The sequence below is a fragment of the Acanthopagrus latus genome, chromosome 7 (assembly GCF_904848185.1).
Source record: "Acanthopagrus latus isolate v.2019 chromosome 7, fAcaLat1.1, whole genome shotgun sequence".
Classification (NCBI taxonomy): domain Eukaryota; kingdom Metazoa; phylum Chordata; class Actinopteri; order Spariformes; family Sparidae; genus Acanthopagrus; species Acanthopagrus latus.
The window spans coordinates 8,396,463-8,418,946 of NC_051045.1; the positions used below are offsets into that span (position 1 = coordinate 8,396,463).

At 38.9% G+C, this 22,484-nt stretch overlaps 1 protein-coding gene across 4 annotated transcripts in view; it reads left to right on the forward strand.

The window, feature by feature from the left end:
- camta1a (calmodulin binding transcription activator 1a) overlaps window positions 1–22,484 on the forward strand; it is a 287,515-nt gene that overhangs the window by 2,993 nt on the left and 262,038 nt on the right. For 3 of the 4 annotated variants that reach the window (XM_037104951.1, XM_037104955.1, XM_037104953.1), the window contains exons 2-3: window positions 990–1,091; window positions 10,934–11,037. In XM_037104951.1, coding sequence (XP_036960846.1) covers window positions 990–1,091; window positions 10,934–11,037 — 206 coding nt within the window. The remainder of the gene's footprint in view (window positions 1–989; window positions 1,092–10,933; window positions 11,038–22,484) is intronic. The other variant, XM_037104952.1, reaches the window with a different exon arrangement.

A 22,484-nucleotide genomic window follows, 5' to 3' on the forward strand; every position in this document is an offset into this window, starting at 1 on the left:
ATGCTTACTGTGGAGAATTTTTGTGGACCGAGCACAACATTAATTCAAACATTAGATAAATGCAAGGATACTGATAAAAGGGAATAGTTTACTGACGCATTAAACTCACACAGGTGTGTTGAATAAACAACGTAAATCCAATGCAGTTTGAACTTTAGTGACAACAGAAACAATCAACAAAGCCTGCTTTCTAAAATGTAGTGAATTAGGCCTGCGGCCTCAGCTGCGCAGGAAGTAATATTTCTCTTTTATTTCCAAGCTGGTGCAGTTTAAAAAGTTTCATGATGTTATCATTTCACTCAAAGTTCAGGGTGAGGCGGCGGCAAAACATCAAGTAAGCACGCAGTCAGCCATTAACTTACAAAAGTGCTTGTGCAGCAATGGTATAAATATTTCTTCGCTGTTTTGTAAAGAAGGATGAATTTAACCTCCCGCGATGTCGGACGACTTGCTCTCCCCAGTTTTGTGTTGAATCAGGCGCTACATTTTTTTTTTCCCCACCAGCATTTTAATTGAATCAGTGAGGTGTGGATGGATGGGACCCAGGTCCGGTCTGTGGTTGCTGAGACGTATCATTCCTATCGCCTGCCTGTAATAGACCTTTACTGACTGCTTTGCACGGCCTCCACTGATTGATTGTATTGATTCATCCAGTTTACCACTGATACAATTGGGAGAGTTATTGACCCTTATCAAACCAGGCCAGAGCTGCAGTGACCCTGTCAGTTTTTCTTATAGGTATAAAAATATTCAGTCAATGAAGAACTTCACTGTTTTAAATGAAAATAGACACATTCATTGCTATTTCTATTATTATAATTATTAGCATTGTATGTTGACCAACAGCGTTTGTGTGTTTTAAATGTATTTCAATATACTGTTTAGCTTCTGTGAATATTGCTTGCATGGGGAGTTTGCTCAGCTATCACAGGCTGGGAGAATGCTTCTTTTCCTCGATTTTTCTCTACTTTTCTCTTTGCCTCCTGAAGGACTGAAGAAAGTTCGTAATCCGGATCGAATGTACAGATCAGCAGTGTGTTATGCTGGCCATGGTCCACCTAAGAGTATCAGTGATGACACAGAGACGAACAGTAAGAGTCAGTTATTAATACTGCATTGCTGCTCCAAGAGGCCACTAGCTGGCCCAATCTATTATTCATTCATTGATTCATTTATTTACTTCTTGATTTCATCCGTTCCCCCATGCCCCCCCTCCTCCTTTTTTTATTCTCCTCCAACACAACACCTCCTCGGGCTGCTTTGTTGATTGAAGTGTCTGCTTTACGGGATCACGCTGTCAATAGCTGAAGTGTTGTCGTTAACTAAGAGTGATTGTTTCAGGTTGAGGCCAGGGGATCAGAACCTGAGCAGACCCTCAGAGAGAAAGCTTACAGTTTGAGCCATCAATAATGGCCCTGTACTTGCCTTTTCTCCGCTTGTTCTCAAACCTGCTTTTGACAGGGAGGAAAAAAATCAACTAAAGTTAACGGCATGACTTTAAAAAACTCTGACAAAAATATTTACGCAATGCTTAACACAAATCCATCCTTTGATATGTGTTCCGTCAGATGGTTTAACCTTATACGCGTGCTCTATGAGAACCGTAGACGAGGGAGCAAAGAACAAAGACAGCACAACATCATAGCTGAGGTTTTTATGACTTGTAAAAACCAGCTTCTGTGGGAATTGCTTCAGTGCATTTACAAGTCTGTGTACAAGTGCTATTTTCTGTCACAGCCAAAACAAATCAGTGAGAAATATAGGCCAAAGTCTTGATTTTACTCGTTGGTGATTTTCCCTTCATTCCTCTTTAGAAAACGTGTCTGAATTTTAGCCTCTGTCTTTGCCCATTGAAAAAACTGTCCTCTGTGAAGCAGATTGTTTCTCAGCAGAAAGGAGCCCCTTCATTGTTAATAAATACACCAGTCTCTTCACTGCTGGAAGACTCTGTTGATCTAGACTGGGGACTGGATAATTAAGTGTGCTCATGTATTGTCAAAATATAGAGTCTGAAATCACCCACAACTTGTTAGACTCCTCTCTCGAATCCTGTCACTGGGAGAGCTCTGCTGCACCAAATCTTTTTGGTATTTCTTGAAAGAGAGTGTTTTGAGAGATTTAATGACAGGGGACTGCTTGTGCAGATCAATGAAACAAGAACGCAGACTGTAACAGCGACATTGTTGATAGACTTCTGCTTTACCCCCTCATGTGTGACAGCTGTGTCTGACAATACGTTTTGCCAGTCTTGCTATTTCCCCCCATGTTATTGCGTGGTATTACAGTATCCTGTACCCGTGTCACACACCCTGTTTAATGCGTTCAGCCCTGGAGGTTTCTCTCTGCCTCGCCACCAGGACACTCTAGCAGAATACAGCAACTCAAACAGGCAGGTAAACCATTGATCTGAGTAATCGTCTGAGTAATTGTGGGAGTAGTTATGACACAGAAAGAAGGGCTTTGTTTGTGTGCATGTGTAAGCAGAAGGGAGAAAGTGAAAGAGAGCCAGAGAGAGGGAGTGAGAGAGGGAGAGAGACCTCACCTCTGCTCTCCTTGAGATGGGATTTTTATGGATGGTTGAGCTTGGTGAGGGCTGAGAACACATAAAGAGTCATTTTCAGTTTGTTGCAGGCAGTTAACCGTGTGTGCATGTTTGTTGAACTTCCAGTAATAGGCCTAGCCTTTTTTTTTTTTCGGCTGTTTGACTTTTTGACAGTCTTCCCTTATTATATAAAATTACACCGTAATGTTATAACAACATGGAGTCATAGTGCATCCAGGGTATAGCCATTAAGGGAATGTAAACAGTGAATTCTGCCACCCTGCATATGGTGAGTGGTCATACCACACCTGCAAAATGATGTCCAGTGAGGTTTAGTGTAATTTAAATCTCTTACTGGCATACAGACGCGTTTTAATCTTTCCCACTGGGAGGAAAAAAAGAAACCTTCTGCGTCTTTTACAACAGCTGTTGTGTGCGTTACAGGTCAAATACTCATCCTGTTGCTAGAAGCCTGGTAATGTACTCTTTATTGTAGTTTTGTTGTAGCATAGCAACGCTACAGTGAAGTTCAGTAAGTCTTCTTTCTGCTTGTGGGCGGTTAGTAATTTCACCGTATGTAAGAGTGTTATCGAACAGGCTATAGGCCAAATGATAAAGATAATTGGTTTCCCTGTCCTACACTAACACATGGCTATTTTAAGTCTACGTACTCCTCTCCATGTCCCCACCAAGAGCCATCAGGCTGTGGGGAGACCAGTCCCTGGACTATGGGCCAATCATTGTTATTACTGCCAGGGAAATTTGACACTGCTTATATTGCCCTGTGTGTTGTAGTAAAGCTCAGCTCAGGATCTCCCACAAGCTGTAGGCTTTAGACATAAGTCCCATCAAGTGCTCTGTTCACGAGTGGCCAAGCACCACCTGTCTTCCTCGTAGATACAATGTAAAGTCGGAGGTGTTTTGTGAGCAATCATCTTGAAAATAGTGAATTCAGACTATTATGTAAAAGAGACACATGACAAAATGTAATATCTTTCACAGGAAAAAAAATTGTATTGCTTTTAATTTGATCATATATGATAGCTTTCATTGATATTAAATGTACCTTGAAGTTGTGACATTTGTATGCAAATGACAATTTAGGGGCTTAGCTGATTTACAGGAAAGTGTCCTAATGTGAAGACAACAGGGGCAATATTTAATTATTATAAATACCATCGCAGTAGACTCCTGCTGGTTAAACCCCCTCTTCACCTTTACTCCTTCTTCTTTCACGCCTCACAAGCAGACTGATCGCTTTTAATTGACAGCATGTCATCAGTTCACCACTGTGTGTTGGCTGTCTGAGTTCAACGCTGCTTCACATTCTTTCTCATGTCTGGATTTTTTTCTTCATCTGCCAACATCTTGTAAATGCTTTCACCACACTAGCCTGCCACTGCACCTTTGCTTTTGGTCCAAAGATCTTTCATCATTTTTCTTAACTAGTGCACGTCACATCCCAAACACTCCAGCTACTCCAGATACTTGTTACATTTCTCATCATCTTCCTGCATATCACAGACCATATTCTCACATCCCTTTAAAAGAAGCTGCATGCTGTAGAAACTGTTTCTTCCAAATCCCCTGCTAGAGATGCAAGTACAATGATTCAAATAATGAGTGATGTTATACTGTTTCTGTTCCTCAAACTGTGACTGCATAAGTGTATGAGTGTTATTCTGTCCATATAATACAGGGATTAAGTGAATGTCTGTTGCTTCTTAAAAAGTCAGCTTTCGGAACAAACACCATTGTTAGTTGCAGGAAGTGTGACAAATGAGGGTGCATCACAAGGTGAAACAACACAGCTTAATTTATATTTAAATACAACTGATGGTGTCAAATAAACTGAGGTCCCTTTATTTAAAACAGAACCACCGATATGTTGGTTGGTTGATATTATTGGTCAATATTGGCCTGTTACAGATATATCTGTATCCCAGTATATGTTTTCCAATATATGCTACTATACATGCATATCTTTATTGATAACCACATTTGAGAGATCATTGCAAAATGTGTTTATATTTGACCAACGTATCAATATCAGAATTGTTTTACTCCCCAATATTGGTATCAACCTCGGCTCATAAATCTCTTTTTAGAATATACTCATCAACCTGGGAAATATGCAAAACATGTAATAAATTCATGATTTAGAGGCGATGGACTTGTCGCCATCAGAGAGAATTTTGAAAGCTTTACTGTTAGATTTTTAAAAATAACTTTTGCTTGTGCGTACTATATCATTCACTACTTGTTGCTTGCCACTTGTTTATGTACAGCAGATAAAGGATTGTGTTTTTTTTTTTTTTTTTTGCTGGTAACTTGGAACTTCTCACCCCCACTGATGAAATATGTCTGAGCTAAGCTCTTTTGGCTAACTGCACTAATTTTGGAGCTGAACTCTTAGTGGCATTTTCGGTCCAGCCCAGTGGATGGCTGTCATCCAACCTAACGATAACAGACATTGCCATGGGCCTAATTCAGTTTCACAGCACTTCTTACTGGACAGAGATGAGAGCCAAATGTTTATCCACAAGACTGTTTGTTCTGCTGTAATTTAACTCCCTCATGTTTCAGGTGTTGCTCCAAAAGAGCAAATACTGTTACACTGGTCCTCGCCTCCTTAAGCCATATTAGCCACTGAACTGTTGTGGAAAATGCTTGCATTCAAACTGTTACTTTGGATATGCACCGCCAGCAGCGATTTGTTGAATGATCTATAGCCAAAACATTAGCTTGCAATTTCTCCACAATGTGGGCACAGATTAAAAAGAAAAACTGTCACTCCCAGAGCGCTCTGAGACAGAGACGGAAGAGAGAGGGTTTTGCGTTCAGGGCTCAGATATTGATTAAAGATTTGTTTTTGTCAGCCTTTCCAGTCTCATGACCCTCGCTCTCGTCTCTAGGGTGGGGCTGGAGCAAGCTAGCATGACAGATACCCTTAAATTTGGCCCAAGTGTTTGCTTAGCAGCCAGGATCAGTGATAATCCAAACATCAGCACACAGAAATATATATCTTTATACCCATTCGACAGAGGGTGATGTGAATTATGAAGGGGCATGCACAGGCTGCCTCTGTTCGCACACGGACAGTTAGTGATGGCAACATGAAAGCCACAGACCTGTAGCCTCTGTGTCAAACAGAGCTCCTCTCCCTGTTTAGCCTTTTGTATGTGAGCTCACTCATCAAGACCTAGAATGTAATTGGCTCCAGCATGCCAGCTCAGCTCAGCACATCCTCTCACGTAACAAGCTCTGGTATCAGCCTGTCTTGCACTTTAGTGTTTTACAACCAAATAGTAGTTTTCTGTGTATCCCTTTCTTGGCTAATGTACAAGCAGTCATTAAAGCTGCTGTTTAGACTCCAAAATAAATATTAAACCTTGCCGGGGACTCCACAGGAAATGCTAAGAAGTGCAGTTCCTCTCAGGCTTTGATGAGCCTCTGGTTGAGAAAAAAAAAGCTACATTTACATTTTCAAAGCCAAGTTTTTGTAGGTAATTTGTTGTTTATGAACTGATAAAATCAGAGGCTTTCGCTAGGAAAAGATTGTCTATGCTCTAAACCTTTTCCAAACCTGGCATTCAAGCTACTCACCCATGAGGATAGCCTTGCCACCTTGGACAGATCTTTAATAAGTACCAAATCCTTTGTTCCAATGCTCACAGCTCCTCCTTCACATCTGTGGAGGGAGCAGTAGACATAGAGCAGCTGAAATGTTATTAGTGGAGATAAATAGCAGCTGAAAGAAGGAAACGGTTTAGAGTTATGAGAGTGTAACGCTGTTGAAAAGAAACCTCAGCACTCAGCAACCTTTGAGTGCTTTGAGGGTCTTGTAAGAAACGTTCTGGTATTTAAAAAAGGGGCCCCTCTGAAATTAGACAACGAACATCTAAAAAATAACATCTAAAACACATGATTTAGTGAACAGCACAAAGGGCGGAACACTGTTTGAAACAAGACAACAGTTGGCCTGTTTTTCAAAGAAATACAGTCATCCATATCTGAGATAGATAAAACCTTGAACACCGTGGCTCACTGTATAATGTGATGTTAACGTGCTACAGGCCTCGACTGTATATGAACCATTTGTATACGACAGGCTGGACAGCTTCCTGGTCTGTCATCTTCACTGTTTTCTTCTTCAAAGTTTAGTGTTCATTTAGCAGTGGATATAAACACCCACACCAGCCTGTTTTAATAAATAAAGATGTCAATGCAAAAATATGTCAAAACCTAAGTGCAACACTGCGTGCATAGCATTTGTGAATAGTCGCCTTAATTTGGATATTGTAAAACGACATAGTTTAATCCTAAAATGCAGATATCTTAATACACATTTCATGGCTTGGATCCGTAGACGTATACTGTCAGTAAATTAAATATCTGGTTCCAAATCCTTTGCACTGAGGGACAGTCTGAAATTCCTAGACATCACCACACACTTGGCGTCTTCCCTGGTGATGCTCTGCCAGGCCTGTGCGACAGCCATATTCATTTCTTGCTTGTTTTGGGGCCTTTTTGCCTTCAGTCTGGTCTTTAGTAAGTGAAACACATGCTCACTTGGATTGAGGTCAGGTGACTCACTTGGCTCGACGAGAACATTTCACAGTGTGGCCATTTTAGTTTTGACTGCACCGCATGACTATAATTTTAAAAAATCAATCTAATCTGTAAATTCGATTTGTAACAGGGGGTTTTCAAGTTGCAAGGCATGTTGCGGGGCGTTGAGGGAAAGATGGAAGGCAACGAATGCCTGAGGTGAAAGGAACAGATGCATGTTGTTTTCTGAAAATGAAGGGAACATAGTTATGTTAGACTGACCCGTTAATTTGGTATGCCTATCAGCATGGTCAGCTGTTGATGTGGCACACACCTCAAGAAGGCTATTAAAGTATTTCATTGCCTTCCAGATTTCTGCAGTTAGCATCAATACTTGTACTCCTTCTACAAGTTATAACTCAGTTAAATCTGGACACACAGACACGTTAAATGTAGTGTAGTATAATTTCCAAGACATAAGAATCCATCGAACAAATCACAATAAATTCACCTTATAATGAGAGAACTACACATGGCAAGATTTAGCCGTAGGGTATCCGTTTTTATCGCGTATCACAGGTTTTCTTCAGTATTAACTTAATCCAGTGATGGTAGTTTGTCACGTATTTAAATGGTGCCAAAATGTCAAAATTCAAAAAAGATATGCTAAAAAGCAGCGCTCTAGTTGTTTAAAGTTCTAATGACATTATTATAGTTCCGGTTCCCTCCGCCAAAGCATCATTGTTACTGTCATTCCTAAACTAAAGGCTCATAAATTGCTGATTTTATTAGCTTATCAGCTAATAAAACAGGTGAGAACTTCTTTGCAAAATATAAGAAAATACAAACTTATACTTAAAGCTATTGTAAGCATTGTTGTTGTTTAAGCTAACTTACTGTCAGTTTTGCAGTTAGCATTCCTCTCCATCCTCTTCATGTCACCGCATGAACTGGCAGCAGTAATCTGCAGATATATTAACACACAGGAGGGTCCTGCTCTCTGCACATGAGCAGAATTCTCTGTCCTGATTGGATAAAGTGGGCAGGGATACTAGAAAGGGATTTTTTTTTTGGTTTTCTGGAGGTTTATATATATTTTAAATACATGTTTATCACAAATAATACATAATGTTTCCAATAGAAATGCATCCTCTATGTCACTACTGTCAGCTGTAAAGATAACTAAATATACTGGGCTCTGAGAATGCCTTCATAATAGAGTTGCGTCCTTTTTCCATTCAGAGTGTTTGCAGGCACATTAGTAATCAGTCCCTAGTTTCAGCTGTAACCTGATTTCAGAAGCGTCCATGTAAGGTTAAGGGATTAAGAGAAACCCAGTTAACATCTTGTTAGTCCTGCAGTGTTTACACAGGTTGCTCTGCTGCTTAGGGGGTTGTTAGCTGACAAATACAAGACTGGCATTTCAAAATAACATACATGTTTCAGACACTGAGCTTAGATGTGTTTTGCATAGTTGAGGACTTGTAGAGTCAACAACGCTTTGCCCAAAAAGGTGTCGGCAATGACCGGTGTAATTGTAAGGTTGTGAAAGGATTAAAACCAAGTGAGTGATTTTATTGCATTTGTCAAGATTCTTATGTATTCTCATCACACATATATTAGCCTGCTTGCATCTTGAGCAGACATATCCCCCCACGGTAGATTTCTATCTCGACTCTCTCTGTGAGAAAATCCTCAACATACTTGAGACATATTCCAATTCAGCTCTGTCTCAATGGTGTCATAGGAGGCTGTGCCAGGGGGCAGCATTGAATCCTGAATAATCTGTGCAGAGACAGACTCGCCATATGTATGCGCTTCTATTGCTGTCTGTCGGTTGCAAAGAGCAAATCTTCTGAGCACATTCTGTAAGATGGGAGATGGCCAAGACTTTGTACTGACCTGTGCTTTGCCAGAGTGTGGATCCGGCGTGATTTCCTATATGTGAGTGGGCTTCAGTATTGAGGCCCTTGCTTGTCTTGACCCTTTTAGTGAAAGATAACAAATATGTGGAACTGCATTAAAGCTAGACTGCTGCTCCTCGCTTCTTTTAAGTTGATGCCGTACAAGAAACCGTCTGCACATAAAAAAAGAACTTCTTTTGTTCTTTGGTACCTCTCTGATCATTCAGTTGCAGCATGTTTTTTAGTTCTGACAGTGAAACCGCTCTGCTGGTACCTGGGAGCAGATGCTGTATGTGATTCTTAATTGGGCGAAGCGAATGATTACAGTTACCTGTGCATATAAAACAGAGTGTACATGCAAAATTATAGGTACAGATGGAAATACTACAGATCTACTCGTCTGTTCCTTTGGGAGTGATGATGTTCCACCTTACTTATTACATTCAGAGGCTCCAAGCCAGCTCTTTCTCTGTGGACATACTGCATTCATCCCATTGAATTTTCCATTTCTGAGCAGCAGCTCTCTGCTCCAACTGTGATGTACAGCAAGCTGCACACACTCTTCTTATATTCCCATAATCAAGTGCACTACTGGCTTATTTGTATTGGCTTTAAAGTGGTGTTTTGCTTTGGTCGAACTTTTTCTCTTTTCTCCTAGTCAACCACTGATATCAGCTACCCCAGGGATCCATAGTCAGCACTCATATTCAGGCTTTTCTCTGTCTCTCACTGTACTTGTTCTAGTATCCCAACCTACAGTTATATAAATGTGAAGGGATGTTTTTTTTAGCTGTATTTTCGAGCTAAATTGAATTGCAGATGATTGTGGTATTGCTTGGATTAAGTAACTTCACATCCTGTATTTGCGGTGTTGTAGTTTGTAAATGCATGAAAGGTGTGGTATATGCAAAATGTTAGATTCTCTCTGTTTGTGAGGAATAAACCAAGCTATGTTGTTGGCTTGCTTGCTGTTTTGTGGATGATACACAGGCAAGTGTTTCTTCAATGACATTCTTACATAAGTCTCTATTCACCCTTTGTAATGAACCATAAACCTTTTTTACACAGGGTTTTTTGATGCCGATGCACCTGCTATTTCACCTAGTGCTGTCTCCAGCTTTAAGAGGCTTCGTCTGCTATTTCACTATGATTGACAATCACTGCAATTTTTCATTTAAACTAATTAATGATAAGATCCTTCCTTAGAATATCCCCATTTTGTATGTAAATTACTAAAATTATTGCCACATAAGCCTGCATCTCATGTTCTGATAAAAAAAGCACCCGAGACTATAATAGGATTCTTCACGATAGTATGAATTCAACATGTTTTTTGTCTCCCTAAACAAACATAATTTGTTCACACTTAAGCCATCTGCATATTTGAGCAGAAAGAAAGCAATAGAATGAGATGAACATTTGAATGTGTTCATGCATGAGGGCGCCTTTAAACCTCACTGTTTTATAATGCCTGTGAACTGGTTTGCAAAATGTAAATTCTAGATTGAAGGACATACATTATGATGTAAGCATCGAGGCCTTGTAATTGTAATTATTTCCCTGAATAATATACCACATTCTGGCATGCAGCACACAGATTCCCATACTAAATCCCCATACACTATAAAATCACTCAAGGGTGTTTATTGTGTATAAATAATGAATAGACACAGCCTTTACAAGTTGACAGTGAAAAATTTGCGTTGAACTCCCCTGATGGAATGCATTTCACAGTAAAATAATTTAGCTGAGCGCAAAATAAAATGTATGCAATCCTCTATTCTTAAATTAATTTCCTAATTCAGCCGGGGTTTGTTATTTTACAGTCGACGTGCTACTGCAGAATGACTGATAGACTGATAAAGAGGCAGACAACCAAGTCAGTGAGGAATGAAGCCTGTGCTAAATATTCTGTTTTGTCTTGCTCTTGTTGTAGATGAACATGGACATTTGAAAATATACCTGCCCAAGAAGCTGCTTGAATGTCTACCAAAATGCACCTCGCTGCCAAAGGAGAGACACCGGTGGAACACTAATGAGGTAAAGCCATCGCTCCTTATCACACCACGTTCTACACAGTCCATCTTTTTACCCATCCATAAGACACAATTTTCTTTTTTCAGACAGGTCTGTAAGTGATGTAAAGTATCTTGAAACTGTCTCTTAAGTGCTTGCATAGTTTACATGTTTCAGTATATCACGTGAACCTGTTACCATGTGACATATTTAATAAATTTAGATATATTAGATTAAGTTCATTTCCTGATGATCCCTCCTCAGATTACAACAGTTGAAAAAAAAAATCAACGCGATTGTTTTAACTTTGGCATTATTTTGTTGGTAAAAGTTATTTTGTAGATTTTTCGTTATATTTTTTATTTGTGAGGTTTAAAGTGCAAACATTGCTGAGCACTGAAGCTCCGAGCCTAAAATTGATTGTGTAAATATTGAACCAAAGCTTCCTTTCTTGTTTTCAGCGGCATCACATTTTTTTCCCTAACATACACAATTCATTGCCACTGGGCTTACCATGGATAGCCTGACCTATAATCGTGATGTGATATGTTTTTTTAGGTTGAATATAAGCATAAAACACAGAATAACGAAAAAAACAACTGAGACAGTTTTGAAATATGTACCTCATCTTATAGTAATTATTACCGTCGATTTCTAAATGCTCATTCCGCAAACAAAACAAAACCTGTGTGGCATGAATCAAGGTTAATGTCAGTTGCATGTTAGTGTTTTTCAAAAATCTCCACCGCTGCTGTATTTAGCAAGCATTGTGAGAGACTCTCGACGTAAACCAAAACAGTGTTTAACATTGCTGCTGTGAAAGCTCAAGGTGTCTCGCATTTCATATTTGCATCACATCAGGGAAGATAACACTCCACTTTACATTTCTTTACTTGAAAATCAAATCCAGAAACACTTTGCTTTTGTAAGAGGATGCAACAGAAGCTTATCGCTATGGTTTTCCTTTTGCGTTTTGCGAAAGGCCAGGCGTGTTAAATTATTGTTTAGTCCTTAATCATTTAAGAAATTTCGCCTTGTTTTGGTGTTTGAGGATTTACAAGCATAAGTATCTCCTTGAAAAGTGAACTGCAGAATTAGTTACTGCTCCCAAGGCCTGGACAATGTATCAATGATACATGTATATATAGTTGATAACGAGATATAAGATTGAATATCGGCGTACAATTTTTATTTCTTTTCATTGTGATATTTATTGTCTTTACCTGACTTTAAAGATGGGATTGAAGTAAAGTCATTTTCTGAACTTATCAGACTTGTCTACTTGTTCTAACACTTGCCTTAACCCACTTCGTCATTATCTCTACTATTAATAATTATAAATAGTTGTAATATCGATTTGGAGTTATTTGGTCAAAAGATGTCATATTTGATTTTGTTGCCCAGTCCAAACATTTTTTAAGCGCTCATAAGGAGGTATCAAATTATCAAGATATGTAATCTGTAATTATCATCTAATGCAAGCATACACACATCATTTAATTTGGTATTTTGTTTTTGTCATTATTACATTAGGAGGAAAAAAAATACATCTTAAAACGAAAACAACAGTTTTTGGAAAGAGCTGCCATTTATTAAAATCTTCATAAAATATAAGCACATAGTAATTTATTTGCTCTTGCATTATTTTCATTTAGTGCACCAACACATACACAAGTCTTAAATATGCTAAACTGTATTTCCCTCACAAGGAGTAACTGTATATTTCTTCATTTGCCTCTAAATGCATTTGCCAACCTGCTGTTTTTCTCAGGGGACAGGTTGATGGATTTATCACTTTCATTTCCGCTATTGATAGATGAAAAACTTTTTTTTCCTTTTCTCTTCTGAGATTAACTGGTAGTAATTAGACCTAAACACACACCATGACAAATCTTAAACCCAATGTGCAAAAATCAACCATCCATGCTTTTGATTAACACATTGTGACCATATAAATACAGTCATCTGCGGTGATGAAAGTTAATTGAGTGAAAAACAACCAGATGATAAGGCACCAGACACGCTTGTTTCTAAGGAACAGGATGTTCAAAAAGGTAATCTGTCACTGATGTACAGTTAGATATTATTATATATAGATAAGTTTATATATAGATTAGTTATAGATATTATTTATATGTGGTAAAGACATTGATCTGTAGGAGTCCACAAAATTACAGTTGTGATTAATACCAACATAGTTTCTTGTACTGTACATCACTTGCAGTCTGTCAAGGTCTCCATCTGTCATATTTTTGCTCTGCTCTAGTTATAAAAAAAATGCATAATGCTTGCGTGTTTCTAATTGGCTGATGTTGTAACTTGTTTGCCCTGTCTGACCTGCATTGTGCTGCTAGCAGTCTAAATTAATTAACATGGCTTTGAAATTGATCTCAAAATGTAAGTCTAAGCATTTGGTGGGGATAAATGCTGTCGGCTGCAGTTGTTAGCATGTCTTGTCGTTTATTACCACATTTAATCATAAGAGACACGTTTCAGGAAAAGCACCATTGACATTGTGTTACTGGGTTGCAGATTGTGGGTGTTTGGCTGCAGGGATATTACAAAAAAAATGAGAAAGAAAGACAGTTCCAGTGATGTTGCGGTGTGCATGCCAATAGTGCTTTCCAGGGTCGAAGAGAGCAAGGCAACCTTTCCTAAAATCAAGGACGTTTCGTTTTTGTGCAGACCATGCAAATCAGTGTTTGTGCCTCATTGGTGGCAGACAGGCAGGAAGGGAGGGATCAGAGTGGCTCTTGTCGGTGCATTTGTGTGACTCTTAGTGAAAGTGACACCTCATCAATTCTGTGCATATTTCTGGCACCAGCTCAGCATGCTTAATGCACTAATTTCCCACTTTCTATGTTTAAGGAATCTCAGTAGTCTGGCAGGAGACTATATTAGTATATGAGATATTTAGAGCTGCAGTGATTCAATAATTAACGTGATAGTTGATCAGTCGATTTGTTAATCTGCTACCATTTCCCTAACTAACTAGTTTAGTTTATTCTTAAGCAAAAATATTTAGTAGTTCTAGCTTCACAGATGTGAGAAGTTACTGCTTTTCCCTCAAATTATCGTATCATGTAATGTAAAATATGAAATAACAAAATTTAAAATTGCCAGGGAATTCATCATTTAATGACTGATGTTATGACTTTTACTGATAACAGCTTTAGGTTATTATGGTTATTATTAACCTAACCTGGTATTTGTTGTATTTAAGTATTAAAAATTGCATAGTGATACTCAGCTTTTGGGACTTTAGCTTGCTAACAATCCAAAAATGCAAATTGGTTATGTCGATTTCGATGACTCTTCTTCAACGTCAACTCACACTGTTTTTGAGAGCACACCTACAAAACAGCTGTCATACATTATAAAATAATTTTTTCTTGGCTTTATGATAAATCACCTAACCCGTTTATCATGCTTCTCACTTGTCTTTGGCTACAGATGTTCTTTGAATCCCTCGCATGACTGCAGAACTATTTGAACTTTGCACACACTGCATGAAGGCACATTTATGAAGTGTCTGTCTATTGTTTCTTTCCCCTTCCGCCCACTTTTTTACAGTTGTACATTGTTTGCACTTTGTTCACATCTGTGATAATTCCATCTCGGTTTCATTAATGAAGAGGAACACACTTAATTTCACTTTTGGTGGAAATGATTGAGGATACGTCTTGCTGGATTGGAAACTTTAATCTGGAAGGAGAATAAGTGTGCGTATGTGCGTGGGGGGTTGTTGCTAGTGATGTGAAGTGAAGCTAATGCAGAACTATTCATTTCTATCTCCTCCTCATGATTCCACTGTGTAGTTTCATGAGTGGAGGTGTGCAAGAATACATTTCAAGCATTTGCTGGAAAATTAGATAAACCAATCGAATCAAAATTCAAGGGAGGGAACGGGAGTTTAGAAGGTTGAATGGTACTCACGTCATTGAATAATGAGCAGCGTGCAAGGTACGGATATGCTATCAGCCTTCAAATAATCAATGGGAGAGAAGCATCTGGCAGTGCTTGAGAATTTACAGAGAAAAAAACAAGGTGTTATTGTAACAAAAAACAAAAGGAGATCGTGATTTGAATGTATTTTATAGAAATAATCACTGATTTCTTTGCAATTTATCATCTAATAAAATGAGACAAGATGACGGCCCACTTCATAGTTTGTACAGCAACATATAAATACTAACGGGAAGTCTATTTATTTACCTTGTTTTCCCCGCTTCTCCTTTTGCCATTGATGTTCCACAGTCTACCAGGTGAGACACATAAGAACAAATCCTCACAGAATTCCTCTCAGGTCTGCAGCGAAGCGTTATTGTCTGCTGGGTGCTCTGGCACGATGACCTCTATTTTGCTAGACATTTCGGTCGAGATTAGAATCTTTTTAAAGAAGGACATCTCACGTAGGAGCAGCTCTAGCCTTATATCCCTTTCAAGATCAAACAGTCAGCCTGATGTTTGGTTACGCTGGCATGGACGTTGCAGGACTTGAGATGTGCTGGAGAATTGCAATTTTACCAGTGCAATTTTCAAGATGGACTTCTTGCACTTTGGCTCACTTCAGAGCTCCTATTCAGGCAATGTACTATTATAGGATTCTAAGCAAGTGTATCATCCATTGGGAAACCACCAGTCAAAGAAAGGAGCTGATTTTGTTTAGGCAAGACTTTTCTGCTATTCACTGTGAGTTTGCCCCTTAACCATGTACATCTGTGGCAGTTCGTATGGACACAGTGTTTGAATGACTGCATTTAGGATTTACTGCTGGGGTCCTGAGGACAAGAGCGAGAAGTATTTTCTCTGGTGGATTTGACGCCACATTGTAGCCCCCTTGTAGTCGTGAACCTCGCTGACTTTTAACCAGTGGCTCAAATATGTGACATTATAAAGCAATGACAAACAGAAATTTTGTGACTACATTCCAAGTCACTCAGTCTTAAAAAAAGCAGAGGCAGAGGAGTACAGCATGAAGCCTTGGTTGAGGGAGGACACTGGGTCTAAGCTGGTGTGACACCCTCAGCCTTTAATGAACGGCACAACGCTCTGAGTACTGTGAGCTCCCACTCAGCTTAGGAGGGACTGCTTCTGAACTGGTGCTGAACCAAAACAGACAAGAGAGCATCAGCCCAGGCCTCCACCGGCCTGCTACACATTTAATGCCCCTGTCGTCAGGAATAATCCTCTCTGCCTCACGCCACCGCTAGCAGCAGCACAGCATGGCGCCTACATGCAATATGCCGCCGCTCAGGACAGAGCAGGAGCACCGGTGGAAACACGTTGCGGACTTACTGGGCAGCAGGCATAATAGGCAGGGGAAGCAGCGATCAAAATCCACAACAAATGAAATTAAAGGCAAGATCGGATAAACCTGAGAGACTGCCTGTAACACTATAAGATAGGCGTTATAATGACAGGCACAATTGGATGCAGTGTGGTGTAATCATTCACTCCTTATCTCTGACTGAAACATAATTTGTGTTAACCCGCTCCATGCCACCGTGGTATCTTGGATCCTGCCTTTATGATTTTACACAGCAGTACACTCCATTGAATACAATAACTGTGGGGAAATGAATTTTTTTTTTTATTCATTCATCTGTTCTTTTTTAAAATGACTCTTTTAGTGTTTCTTTTTCGAGTAAAATATTTTAATTTAAACTATGAAAGGATAACACAACAATGGCTCTTCATCTCAAATGTGTGTAATGGAGATCTTTCCCAATGAAAGGGCATTCCTGGCTATTAATAAAATTCCAGTTCACCATACCGTCACTATCTGTCTATTTGAATGTAATGCCACAATCATCCAGCTGCAGCCCTGCTGTGTTCCCTAAAATAAAAAAAAATGTAGTGTTCTTACTTTGGCCGTGAGAAATGTGAAAGGATTGCAACCAAAACAAAGATTAGCAGCTAGAGTTAGTGGAACGGCTACTGTCCAAAGCAAAAATCAGCCGTGTCAGGAGTACTGTCCTGCAACAGAGTTTTGCCCAGGACCTTGGTTAGAAGAGGTGATATGCGCTGTGGACCATTTCTGATCACACACATCGATGATGCATGTCCAAAAAGAAAGTGAAGCCGCCCAACAAAGTGCTCAAATGTACAATGCTGGGATGAATTAGACAGACCGTGATGCAACTTAACATGTAATTAATGTTGTTACTACATGGCCTTTTCTGCTGTGTCCTTGATCTTAGCCAAACTTTTTATTTCACGAAAATATGAAAGATCTTCCTGGCACTAGCTGAAGTTTTTTTTTAATTTCATTTCCAGTACAAAACACAGTGGAAAATCCAGTGCAACCTCTTTCATTTGTTGTGTGTTTTATTAAATAGCCAGACCTGAAATTATAGTGAGTATGTTAATCCCAAGCACTGTTTTCAACACCAGCACAGCCTTTACAAACAAAATAAATTAGAGTTTGTGTGGCGAGTAGTGCAGGCCAAAGATTTGACGTCCTGACCTCGTTAAAACACTGGTTGGGTAAAAGCTTTCTCCTGCAGAATAGAATGACGTGTCTTCGAGATATTTGGCAAGACCTGGTCGAATTAAGAGTTGCAGTAGTAGTCTTTTCTGCCTGTTTTGATACAATTCTGTCATTTTTCTGCCAAACAAGAACTGTCCGTGTTGTTTTTATGGGTGTCAGCCTTTGGAGAATTCACCTAATCGAACACAAGGTCACGCTTGATTAAATGTTTATCTTCATTTCAGCTCCTTGCCATGCATGGCTTTCTCAGTGGAGAGTAATTAAAATGACTTCCACCGGTTGCAAATGTTTACAGAAACGTTCATTAGCTTCTCTGGGGCAATCAGCGAAAATTAAAGGTCATGTTTGTCCATCTATCTGTTTGTTTGTTGTTGTTTTTCTTTTCAATATTCTCCACACAACATTTTTTCAGTTCAGGTACTGAAAATATGTCAATGATTAGGTGCCTGGCATCCTGTGGGGATCTTTTTTCAACCAAGGTTCACATTTTATTTATATCAGCTCTTCATTGAACCACTCAGTTGAGGTTTCGATGGCAAAATGCCGGCACAATTTATTTAGGCTTCTCAGCAAGCACAGTTATTCAGCCACAGTGTTGCAGTGACAACTTTTCACTACTCCCTTTCAAAGTGTTTTTAATAGGAACACCCAGGCTAATTTATGAGTTGAGTCTGTGTGGAGTGATCATACTTTCATCTCACTGTATTTTCCACTCAATTACAGTTTACTAAATATATTTCATGGTGCCTTTTTTTCATCATTTTGCTGCTGAGAGTAGAAGACAGTGAGATAAGGAATTGGTAGAGTTTCTTTGGATGGCTGACTTCATAGTAACTTCCTGTGAGCTTGATAGCTTTGCTGATTGCTAGTGTTGTGGCTCACTGTGAAGTGTCAATTGCGAGGCTTCGGTGTAGTGAGGCAGGTGTAATAGGAACCCACCAGTCAGGTCATTGAGGGGGTCCTGCAAGCTATGGGGACCCTTTGCTTTTTTCCCGTGGATGTGCACATCAAGGCAGGGGTCCTCAGTATCCTCTGAAGACAGGGGTATCCACTAAAAATTGCATGACCTCTATTGTAGCAGATACAGGTCACTCCACCTCCTGTGGGAAGCCTCTAAATTGAACCCAGCTTGTGTCTTCGATTTCTTTCCCGCTCTCTCTTCCTCTGGTTTCCCTCCTTTAGTCTTATCTTCTGTCTCTTTCCCTTTTCCCTCATGTGTTCACTGAGCTGCAAAGCCGTTCAGGTATAGACAGAAAGCAAGATTTCTACCCTTTTTCTCTGAACTGCTGGGTCAGGATTTTTCTGTGTGGAACCATTTTGTAATGGAGTTTAACTTTATTTACTAGATAAATGAAAATGAGATCTGCATTAGATGTGTGTGTGTGTGTGTGTGTGTGTGTGTGTGTGTGTGTGTGTGTGTGTGTGTGTGTGTGTGTGTGTGTGTGTGTGTGTGTGTGTGTGTGTATGCATCAATAAATTGTTATATTGTTCCATATCCAGTAGATGATCGTGGGAGTGAATACCTCTGTTCTGCCAGCCATGAGTGAGATTGAATCTGATTTATGATTTAAGTGGCCTCCTAGGTTTTTTAAAATGCATTTTGCATTTTTTATTTAATTATTGTATACAGGATGGTATGTTTTTTCCCCACTGATGGCACTGTGTGTCTCAGTGTTATGTCTGAACTCTTTTTACCACATGGAGAGGTTGTCCCTTGGGGGGACGAGTGTTCTTTGACTTTCACTAATGTGAGAGGGTGATTCAGTAGCACCCATGTATATAAACTTTTAGGAATCTACAAAAATATCCCACCTTCTCTTTAGGATTTTGGAAAGCTGTTTAAGCACCGTTTGTTGCACTGATAACTTAGTGTTCCTAAACATAAAGTTCCCAAAAATTCTCAGATAACATGATATAATTAGAAAATGCCTGTTTTATAAATAGACTATAATTTGCGTGATTTTTTATCTCCAGCAGCAATTAACAGATATGAAATTAACAACAAGCAGCTTCTAACCATTTGAATTGAGAACAAATTATAAGGAAATTGGTCAAAATGGAAACAAAAAGACAACCAAATTGGAGCTCGGAGGAAAATCTGCTGCTCACAGAGGAGATACATCAGAGAGCACATATAATGAAAGGGAAATTGAGTACCACATTGACAAGAGTAGACAAAAAAGATGCATGGAAAGAGATTGCAAACAAAATTAATGCCAGCTTCACTCTTGTCGGTTGTACCCTGTGGAATACAAAAAAACGTGGTTTAACATTCTGTCAGAAGGGTGTCAGGAGATTGCAGCTTACAAGAAGGCCGCTGCTGCAACTGGTAAGCTTTAAAATGACTCTTTTCTGAATTACGCATATTGCTTCAGATAATGTATTGTTCATGACCGGTGCTATAATGCTCAGTGAGTGCGCTTAATGCTTTGGGACCACCGCTTGTACAGTCAAGGTTTTTCAGGTTGACGTATCTTAAAAAACATTGAGTTTGTTGTTTTGCTGCGTATCTCGGGTTGTGTTACCCGCGAAGAAAATAAAGTTTTATGCCCCTGCAGCAGGAGGCAAACATATAAATAATGTTTAATGACAGACATAGACACAATAGATCACAAAGTGTAGTGGGAATTGCTGTGTGTTCGGAATAGAAATATACAGGTGAGTTACTGCTCACAGTATATTCCCTGACTGATCTACTGATCACTTTACATCCACATTTCTAAACCTGTACTTAGAGGTAATCTTCTAATTGTTTAGGCCTATCCACCTGCTTTAATCCCTTCATAAAACCTGATGAGTGAAGTAATAGATGACATCGACTCCACTCCAGTCTTCTTTCTTCTGTGGTTATTTTTTCTGTACTAGGAGCTTTGTACCTCCCTATCAGTCAAACATCTCTTCACATTTTACGCTGCCAGTGCAGAAAAAGCCGCTTTGCTAAAAGAGGTCTTCTTACTGGGTCGATGGTAGCACCTTTAAAGGGTAACTCCACCAATTTTACACTTAAAAGTGTGTTTACAGGTCTTTGGGAGTACTACTGCATTTGTGAAAGAAGTATAAAGCCTTTTGTGGCTCCAGAGGAAGCTGCAAGTAGTCTGATAAACTGCCTCTGGCGATGTCACTCAGTGTCTAAGTTGTATTGCTGGTAATGTAGGTGCCAGGGTTTGAAAACTGAAGTGAATTTGTGGAATAAAAATGTGATATCTCTGGCTCTGCTGTCTCGATTTTGATTTTTAAACAGTCTCATAATGAGTATAAACACCTACGTAACCCACAATGCAAATGCAGCCACTGACTGACATCACTGATGACAATATATCAGATTACATTCAGCTTCCTATGGAGCCACAAAAGTACTACTTTTAAAATACTACTTTTTTTCACTTTTTTCTGTGTCAGTGCATCTCAAGACTTGTAAAAACACCTTAATGTGTAAAATTGGTGGAATTACAGTTTAATTCTAGTGTGTCTTTGTAAATAATCACTTTAAGTATTGATGTGTAAAACTGTGTGTTGAACATTTTTGTGTCTGGGCCCACTGTTTGCTCTAATTGCACATACTGTCAGGACAATTGACAGTGATCAATCCAGTCATTTAATTGTTATAAAATTAGATTTAACTTGTCTTGTCTCCAGCTTTTTGTTTTGACACACAACAAACTGTATTCTCATTGGCTAGAAATCAGCTCTTCCACCTCAGGCCACCTAGGCACCATAGACTGCAGCGTTGAATAAAAAGAATAAATCATAAATCATCCATTATTTTTCTATCAAACTTTTTTTTTTTCAATACGTAGAAAGGTATTGAAGTGATGACTCTTCCCTTTGCCACAAACTGGGCTTGAACATCTGAGGAAACAGATCATTAGACCTCATATTTGTCATTATCTACTGATGTAATATTTTTGCTGTATATACTTTAAAGCAAACAAAAAAGGAAGACATACACTTTGAAATAAGTACAGGAAAGCTTGTGAAGGCTTGTGATTTGATCTGCACCACAGGAGCCATTTGAGTGCTGCTTTATTTGTAACTGAATTTGTGTTTGAATTACAGCCACATTAAACCACTGATTTAACAGATATATATTTTTTTCATTTTTCAATAAAACAAAATTGAAATCAAATGTTCCATCTGAAAATTAGGTTATGCTTATTGAAATTCAAATGTTGAACTTCAAACACACCTTTTCAGTCAGAATTCACTATCACAATCCAAGTTTACTAGAAATTCCATTCAAAGATAACTAAATTATAATTTTTTTTCATGATAAGAAAATGTTTATTTATTATGTTCTTTTGATTATGTTTAGACCATGGCAGCACTTGACAAAAAAATGAACAGTCTTGGTTTAACACACAAAAAGTTCACAGTGACTTGAGACTCCCTTTATTTAGGGATGCACGATGATATCAGCATGTCATCGGTATCAGCCAATACAGGCTTTAAAATTAAACACCAGCATCAGCTCAAAATTAACATTTAGGATGATATAATAGGCTGATAAGATAATGCATTTTTCACTGAGAAGTTTCCTTATTATGTCCAGGGAATGTGTACATTCTGATGTATCTGCCAGTGGGCCATCAGGATAAGCGTAGGCATGATAAATGTTAATTTACTTCAGGAAGGAGTTGATATAATCTGCAGTTAGGTGGGAAAAAATAAGTGCATACATTCTTATCGACATCGGCAATCAGCTTAAATTGATTGGAAAATATCAGCAAATCAGATATCAACAAAAGTCCAAAATCATGCATCACAATGTTTATTAGAACTTTTGGCAAAAACTTGTAGAAAACACAGAACACGTGTTATTCTTCATATTGCTTTAATCACACAGTTAAAATGGGTTGTATTGAATTGATCTCAAATATCATTTTTCAATACATTGTACACCATATGATGTCCCTAATATTTAACCATGCCCTGTGGTTGCTCTCCAGATTGGATGTACATTTTAAGCACACTACAACCC